Source organism: Phalaenopsis equestris, unplaced genomic scaffold (assembly GCF_001263595.1).
Source record: "Phalaenopsis equestris unplaced genomic scaffold, ASM126359v1 Scaffold000672, whole genome shotgun sequence".
NCBI lineage: Eukaryota > Viridiplantae > Streptophyta > Magnoliopsida > Asparagales > Orchidaceae > Phalaenopsis > Phalaenopsis equestris.
Window position 1 is genome coordinate 154,352 of NW_018165112.1, and position 9,789 is coordinate 164,140.

The 9,789-nt window shown below is 30.1% G+C and overlaps 1 protein-coding gene across 1 annotated transcript; it reads right to left on the reverse strand.

Moving 5' to 3' along the window:
• Positions 1–5,390: 5,390 nt before the first annotated feature.
• Positions 5,391–8,661, reverse strand: LOC110030210 (zinc finger protein BRUTUS-like). Its single transcript, XM_020732811.1, has 4 exons — positions 8,386–8,661; positions 8,145–8,204; positions 6,316–6,387; positions 5,391–5,825 (listed from the first exon to the last, which is right to left on the reverse strand). Exons 1-4 carry the CDS (start codon positions 8,641–8,643, stop codon positions 5,691–5,693), a joined length of 525 nt encoding a protein of 174 aa, XP_020588470.1. The 5' UTR covers positions 8,644–8,661; the 3' UTR covers positions 5,391–5,690.
• Between the last annotated feature and the right edge of the window lie 1,128 nt (positions 8,662–9,789).

Consider the following 9,789-nt stretch of genomic DNA (forward strand, 5'->3'; position numbering starts at 1 on the left):
TGAATCTTCTATACATTCATCATCGAGAACTGCATGCCCATACACAATCTACTCTGTCACTCGACACTAAATGTTCACCAAGGAAAACACGAGTGTGGTGAGAAGAGAAGATCTAGAAATTGGAAATTGTAAAAAGATGTTTTGCGTTAATTATAGACTTTTCATACGAGTCATACTCATACATCTTTCTTTTAGAATCAAGTTATAAGACCTACTTTGACTCTCTAGTAAAGTAAACAACAACTGTTAGGTATGACTCATATACCATAAATGGGACAGATGTTGGGCAGAGCAGAGCCCACGAGCGAAGTGGAGCGGAAAGATCTATCCAATCGGGGGAGTTTCATTGTGTGGGTTGACGGTGCGGGGGCAACACCCCGCGGTCCAGTACATGGGTAATTTAAGTAATTACATATTGTACTATAGAGTTATGTATATGTCCTGTTTGTAACCCTAGGTGAATCTCAGAGACTCACCTAGGGTTACAACATCTCTTTATTCTAAGAAACTCCAAATTCTGGTATTATGAGCCATACATAACACCAACCTATCCTATCGTATTGATCTCACGCACAGATAAGGTGACATGTATATAAAAATTGAAGTATAGGGGTTAGATATGTAAATAATAGGAATTGAGTGGTATTTATGTAAATCTTTGTATGTTTTTATGTAAGATAACGACATGATATATATGAAGCATGACAAAAATGTGTTAAACAAAAGTTTTCATATCTTCATAAATTTATAATTTGCATATAAAATTATAATGTAATTAAAATATTATTATATTACATTTAGTTTTAGGACAGTTGCTATATATTAAATAATCAAATATAAATATTTATGAGGATTGGTTTGGCCTGGTCCCATGAAGAACTTTTCACAGCTCTTTAGTACTCTTCTGTGGACATTACAGAATTCTTACAGCATATGTCAAATACTTATTTTATTAACAAATCTATCACCCTTTTACATTCATTTTTCAATTTGTCACTCAAATATCAAAATTCATGATAAAACTCGACCCTTTTTTTTCATTTTTATCAAATTTTATATGGTTTGATCGTGACATGCGTAAATGCATCGATTTGGTCGTACAAGAAAAAAGATGTGGGTGGTTAATTTGTAAACTTCAACGTTTCTGATGGTCTGTATGTATTTATCACATTATTATATATTTTTCAAATGAATTGAACTTGATTCAGCAATTAGAATCGTCTCGTTTTTTTAAACTTGGTATCGAACAGCTCCTAAATTTCGTTCCTAATTCTGCTGATTTAATCTTTTGCTAGAGAGACTATACATTATGAATACTAAAGCCCGTCTGGGGCGATGGGGGAAGTGCGGCGTGGAATAATCATTTAGTAATCGTGAAACTCACTGTTAACTGAAGCGTATATCTTATTGTTTTTATACTGTTTTGAAGTAGATTTTTGCTTCTCGAGTATCAAATATATTGGTACGACAGTTCCTTTGCAAACAACCTTACTACATCGTGACAGAATAGTCGTTTATTCATGAACAGCTGCAAAACAATTGTTTTCCAACATCACAAAGCAAACTAGATGAAAGAGGTGTGTTAGATTTTTTGCTTCTCGAGTATCATAAAAATGAAAAATATGGGATGGGGTTTATCATGAATTTTAATATTCAAGTAAGAATTTGCAAATTAGATGAAAGAGGTGTGTTAGATTTATAAATAGTAATGTTTCAAGTGGTATATACGCTATATGTGTTGCTAATTGATTAGCTTCAATTAAACTTATTACTCTTTCAAGGAACACAACGGCTATAAGATCTTCATATTCAAACTTTTGTATTAAATTTTCAAAATTTTTGCTTGCTAAAATAAAAATTATAATTAAATGAATGATTTGATTGAATAGCTACATTTTTTTATTATGATAAATTTTATAATAGAATTATATTGTTAGCTTTTTAATAGATTGTTGTATTTGATCAATTTTATTTTCTACTAATAATATAAACACACAAATTTATTTTAGTAGAATACGAGGCTTTTTTACACCAAAATGTTAATGTATCATTTCAATCTTCTACGGACCAGTAGCCCTACGCCTGTGCCTTCGGGTTTCCAGCCAATATACAAACTTAGATACACGTCCACACAACAGTTCGAATTAAGGATAACGACTAAGCCATATCTAAATTTATCTTACCTCTACATAGATGAGTTCCTTGTAAAGATTTAGCCTAATATGACTCTTACACCAATTTGCTGCAGGAATACCATAACAACATGATACTACAAAAATCTCGAGGAATTATTAAAACACAACTTTATTAATAAAACAGCTTACAAACTGTAGGGGAAGAGTTTCACCAAGCACCCTTATAACTTATTAAACCAAAAAACTAAACTTTCTAAACTTGCACATCAATTACATTATAATATTCCTTCATATAGACTTCATTCAAACCAACAAACTCCAAACTTCTTCAATTGAATACAATAAAAAACACAACAACAAGCATTTCCACTAAGTGAGGTCAGCTACATGAATCGTTTTTCTTCATTGCATCCTAATGAGTGTCATATTTTCATTTAATTCTAAAAAATTAAGATATTTTTTATATAATATGCCCAAATGGTTTTATGTCTACCTTTGTCTTTTTTAACATAAGTTGAATTTAAAACATCTACATCTACTCCTAACCAAATCATCTGATGGTCAATGTTTATTCATTTCACATTTTATCTCAAAGTGTCAAGCCACTCAGCCACCTAAGCATTCTCATGTCAACAACACTTAACTATGTTTTATGCTTCTCTTTTAAAGACCAACATTTTGTGCCATAGAGCATTACAAGACTCACCACCATCTTATAAAATTTTCCTTTTAGTTTAAGAAGTACTTTTCTATCACACAATAGGCCCGATGAATTCCTCCACTTCAACCAACCAACTTGAATTATACTTAATAATATCCCCATCTACCATCACATTGAGCAATAGACCTGAGATATTTAAAGCGTTCACATATTTTAATGATTTGAATACAATAACAAATAATATCACAAAAAAATAAAGTCACAGGTGTCGACAATAATAGATGGTGGGTGATGCTTTTGAGCTAGCTATTTACTTTAGATATGCTTATGATGCACATATATTCATTTCTGATTGTCTTTCTTGATAATGTTGGATAATGGTGGGAACCACATCTAACTTTTGTCGTCCGGATTGATATTTTCTCATATGTAGATTGCCTCAATTTTCAGGTACATCGGCATTAGCCATTGATATCTTGTCATCTTCATGCATGTGATCTTCAAATAATTCGAGAAGCTGGTTCTGTAATATTTCTTTAATTTTTTCAATAGGTTTATTTGAATTTTTTTTCTCAAATGCTGATATGAATTTCTAAACAAAAAATCTTCTTTAGCATTGATATTTCAGCAAGCTAGATTTATTAATTTGAACTACTTTATTAATGAAAAGAATTTTTCCTTCGATTATGATGACGATCCACCATTTCACTGCAAAGTTTCTATATAAACATTTATAATTTAAAAATTTATTTTGAATTTTAAGACTCTACGACCATATCCATAGAATTTGATATTAAATAAATAAGTATAAATAAGATTGACCATCTATTAAAATATATATTGAAATCTTTGAAATATAAGGAGAAGTTTTGACCTAATGAGAATGTGTAGTTTTAATTGATGGTGGTAGGATTTGAGTCATTGCTCCACAATTATGCCACGATTAATAAACCAAATGGAGAATGTCGTTAGAAAGAATTTCTAACATCATGACAAACGTTCATATATAATTAATCATAAAGAATGAGGGTTTATTCCACATGAGATTAAAACCATCGAATATAAAAAATACATAATTCCAATTTAAACAAACAATTTCCTTTAATTGTTGGACTTATACTGAAACCCAGCACAGTTTTTTCTTGTTATTAATCCTAGAAGAAAACATTCCTAGACGTTTGTAATGATGTTAGAAATCTAATCTAATGATATTTCTCATTGATTTTACCAATGGTATGATACTTATGGAGCAACAACTCAAATTCCACCATGATCAATCAAAACTATATATTCTCATTGGATCGAATATTATCCTTACATATCAATGATTCCAACAGATATTTTAATATATGATCAATCCAACTTGTATTCTTTACTTAATGTAAAATTCCATAGATTTGGTCAAATCTTGAAATCCAAAACTATTCTTTAGATCATAAATGTTTATATAGAAATTATGCATTAAAATGATGGAGAACCATCAGGATCGAAGAAAAAAATTCCTTTCATTAATAAAGTAATTCAAGTTAATAAATATAGCTTGTCGAAAAATCAAGCTAAAGAACTTTCATTTAAAAATTTGTCAACATTTGAAAAGAAGATTTCCAAATGAATCTACCGAAAAAATAAAAAAAAGATTACAAAATCAATTTGCCGAATTATTTAATGAAGAAAATGCATGAAAATGACAAGACATCCATGACTAATGATGATGTACCTGAAAATTGGGAGAATCTACAGATGACACTCACTCAGAAAAAGAATAACAATCCGACCGATAAAAATTAGTTGTGGCCCCCACCACAATCCAATATTATCAAGAAAGACAATGAAAAGGGACAATCTGTGAATAAAAAACACATCTAAAGTAAAAATTCAGCTCCAAAAAATCATCCACCATCTATTATTATTGACACCCGTGACTTTACTTTTTAGTAATCTTATATGTTATTGTATTCAATTGAAGAAGTTTGGAGGTCATTGGTTCGAATGAAGTCTATACAAAGAAATATAATAATATAACCGACGTGCGAGTTTAGAAGGTCTAGTTTTCTGGTGTAGTAAGTTATAAGTGTGCTTGGCGGAAACTCATCTCTTGCAGTCTGTAAGATCTTTTAATTAATAACACTGTGTTTTAATAATTCCTAGAAACATTTATAGTATTCTGTTGTTATATATATATATATATATATATATATATATGGGCTTATATACATGCCAGGTGATTAAATAAAGTAATAAATAAAATGGGAGATCATAAGAAATGAATTTACATGCAGCTTGTTAAAAATAGGGGATTTAAATGCAACTACCCAGAAATGGCATCTAGATTAAGGAGAAACAAGGAAGATTTCTTTGCCCTTTCTTTCCTCAAATAAATGAATTGGCTACTTGTTGTTATAAAAAATAAAATTGTATATACACGACTGGGGAAAAAAAAACGATATTTTACATGGATAAAAATAAAATGAAAAATATCCTGATCAAAATTTGGTCATAATGAATTTCATCTTAAATTTATTTTTAGATGATTGAAACATAGAAATTACATACATACCACATGATTCTTTTGTATTTACATATATAATAACACCTATACTTTCATATTCACATAGATAACACTCTAAACTTTAATATCACATCAAAATGCCACACACTACTGACTTCTTAAAAGTGAACCTTTTCAAGCAAAGTTTCATGGCACCGAATCATTACAAATGTAAATATCAAACTTTAGATGGTGTGGTATGCATGCAAATTCCCCTAAAAATTAATTATTTATATATTGCAAGCATCTAAAATAAAATTTTAAAATTTTAAAATCCATCAAGACCAAATCTTCATCAAAATATTCAGAACCATTTTAATTGGGCGAGGCAAAGAGAGAATATTACTCAATTGGTAGACGTTGAGCAGTGGGGCTCAGACTTGATCACCCGTGTGTTGTATGAGCCGCAGGAGCCGCACTTGTGGTAAAGCCAGTGGAATGAAGATGTTCCTTTCCTATCACAGTCGTTGCACAGTATATCCTGGAGAGATTTAATACATTAAACCACAATTCCTATGCATCTACATAGCTAACACATAAACGAATTTTTCAATACATAACACCTTACAAATGCTCTAAATAGGACGCAATGGAGAAAAATGATTCATGTAGCCGACCCCACGTAGTGGGATTAAGGCTTTGTTGTTGTTGTTGTTATTTTTTGGGGCATTTAGGTACACATGCCAAAGAATTCTTATATATTTACAAATATGCCACCTAAACTTACATATTTACATGCATAATAAGAGAATCTTTAACATCACATAAAAAGAAAATACCACTGTCATTAACTTTTTCAAAAGAAGGGATTTACAGCTTTTTCATGCATACATTTTTAATACAAATGTGTTATAAATGTAAATATCAAACATTTAAGTGGTAGAAATGTAAATGCATAAGAATTGTGTTGTACGTATGAAATTTTCCTTATTTTTATCTTGGAATAAAAATGAAAATTAATATAGTATTACCTGGCACTTGTCTCTATATTCTTCAGGAAGCTGTTCAGTAGCAAGTAATGCGTCAAGCATGCCAAAATATACCTAGGCAAAGGTTTAAATGAAAGAAAGTTTAGATAAGATAGTGCCACTCAGTGTTAAAATCATGAAATAATATCTTTACTTATTCATTATTGTGGTAGTACTGACAAGATTATATAAAAGCAAATGAAGAGAATAAAAAAAAAAACAATAAAAGAGAATACCATCAATAATAAAAATATATTATATTAATAAATACCATAGATTCTTAGAATAAATATTAAATATATGTTATCAGATTGATATAATAACATCTCTAAATAAAATAAGTGCTCCTTCGTTTAGAAGAATCCGCATTAGAAAGCAGGTCTTCAATGCTGAAAATTAGAATCATTATGCTGAAAATATTTAGATCTTATTTGAAATCATTTTTATTTTTAATTCATTTTTTTATTTTTAAAAGCATGATTTTAGGGAATGTCTTTTAGTGTTAATTCTTTTTTTTTAACAAATCAACTTGTCTTCCAAAAACAGTCAATGTTTAGATATTTGAGTATTTTAAAAATAACTACTATCATAAAATATATTTTATTTCAAATCAAAATATAAACAAATAAATAAATAAATAAAATAAATTAAAAAAAAAACTATAGAGATCCCAAATTGCCTATTTGTTTAGCCAATAAGATTATCGCTGCCTTAAAGGCTTAAACTGTAAACATACTATTATTGTAGCATAAGATTGCAAAAACCAGTGTGTAAGAAACAGATTTCCCAGTCAAAATGTTCAACTAGAAAAGGCAAGAAAAAAAAAAAAAAAAATTGTGAAGTATAACTTTTAGAGGAATAAATGAAGGTAAAAAAGATTGTTAGATTAACACAGGACAGAAAAAGAAACAAAATATGATATGTATGATATATCATAATGGTGGGATATATATTGATCCCCACAAAATTCTTATGTATTTAGATATCCAAGACCTAAACTTCACTATTTATTTACGTAACACTTTAGTGTCACAATCACACCAAAACATATGAATGGCAAGATGTATTCAATTGTATGTGATTTCAAAGATGAGTGTAATATAAGTAAATATCAAAATTTAAGTTTCAGATTTGTAAACATATAATGATTGTGGCATGCATGTGAATGCCTCTTCATGTTAATTTGTGATACAAATCCAAAGAGAACAAGGAAGAGTGGCTGTAAAATTTTAAGGTTAAAAAGGAAGCAGATAAAAAAATGAAAATGAGTATGCAAAGGTTGTTGAAATATACTCTAAGATCTCAACGGAAGTTTCAAAATAGTTTTCAGGAAACAAAATAAGTGACACTACAAAGCATGAAAGTCATCTAACAAAGTAACAAGTCAATCAACAAAAAAGCCTTTCACAAAAATAAATAAATAAATAAATAAATAAAAATAAAAACAAAATAAAAGAAGATTATCATTGGACTTTTACATGCAAATGAAATTCTTATAATAATGCATGCATATAAAATTATATCAAAAAGCTAAATAGAAATTTATTAGGAAAATAATTAAAAATTAGGAAGATTTACATACGTACCACTCAATTTTTATGTATTTAGATATCTAAAACTCGAACTTCATGTTTTTTACATTTATACCACCCAAATCTTTCATATAACATAAAAATCACCACCATTTTAACTTTCTAAAAATGAAATACACCTTTTCATGCATAGGTAAGGTGGCATGTACGTTAAAATTGAACATTAGGTGTTAGAAATGTTAATATATTAAGAATTGAGTGGTGTGTATGTAGATGCCTCAAAAAAGTACAGTATCTTACAGCCATGTCTCCCAGAGACTTGCTACACACTGGGCACGTGTAGTGACTGCTAGTGTATGCCTGTACATAAAGAGTTAAGATGAACAATTATTAACTTGTTAATTATCTTAAACTTCCGTAAATGCAAAACCGCAACAGAAGAAATGGAAGATGAGAGCTTCCAAATTGAAAAAACAACAAAAAATAACAAAGCAGCACCATGGCTTTAGCAGGAAGAAACAGGATTTGCCCAAAAGAATACCTGAAAGCATGCTGAGTGCATGAAATGGCCACAAGGTAGAGCTCTTACTGCAGCACTAGATGTAAAAAGAAATTCACAACAAATGGGGCAATTAGTCTCCAGCCCTTTCTCTCTGCATTTGTGCTCAACTAATTTCATTGCAAGGCAACAGTTGCAGGTCATGCAATGGAAGAAGTCCACACCAAGTCCTTTACCAACACGACACAAATTGCAAAATGGGCAGTGATACACCGTCCTGTAAAAAAAGTAAAAATTCATTAAAGAGTAACTATTTAAACCCGTTATTTAGTGCTTAAGAATTTAACATAAACTCCATAAAAAAAAATAAAAATAAAAAAAATAAAAACAGGTTGAAGTGTGATTTCATGTGGCACTTCTGTGATGTTTTTGATGGGGAAAGACAGGATGTGCTAAAATAAAATTAATGACCCAAGTGAGAAAGCTAAATAGCGATGCAAGTAGTACGAAGCAGATGCTGGCCGATTAGGTATCAGAAGGGAGCGTTTCTTTTAACCTAGAGGTTGACAAGCTGAAGATATTGGTGATTAAAAAGTGCTAAGTTGAAAGATATCATAAAACATAGAAACAAAACATCTAAGAGTAATTCAGGCACAGAGAACGGATAAACTTAACTAGCACGTGTCAAATCCAAATCCAGGTGTAAAGGTGTAGAGTTGTAAAATTCATAATATGAAGCTTTGTGCATGGAGTATAAAGGAGTAGAGTTTTGAACATGGAGAACACTGAATCCAAATACACGTGAAGCAGAACTAAATGTGTCCTGGGAGAGATCGGCATAGAAATTTCAGGTCATAACGAAAACGCTTAAAATGTTGAGATAAGGCTGATAATGATGAAAATGATTAAAAACACTGAACAATATTTTAGCGCACTAGAAATCAGATGTGTCAACCAAATTAAAGTCAAATGTTCGCAACAAGTAACTGCATAATTAATTCATCACGGTCATCATCATCATCATTAACCAATAACTGAAAAAAGTGGTGAAAAAGAGTAAGAATCTAACAGTAAAGTCTTACATCATTAACCAATAACTGAAAAAAGTGGTAAAAAAGAGTAAGAATCTAACAGTAAAGTCTTAACACCAACAAAGATATCGAAAAATTTAGAAGAAAAAAAAAATATCAAGAAATTATTGTCACATCGAAAGAGCATTCTTTTATGCAATATGAAAGTTAATTATATAACAAGGCTCTTATAGAAAAAACAGAGTAGAAAAACAAGAACGGGCTACTCTGAAACAATTATGAGTAAGTTATATTTGTAATTTTCATTTGCTAAGAAAGACTATTGGATTTAGAAGATGTGGAGAGTTGTAGTGGAATCTTAGACTTCGTGAAAATAGACTAGTCGGATCTTAAGCAGCTAAGTAAAGGTTCAGCA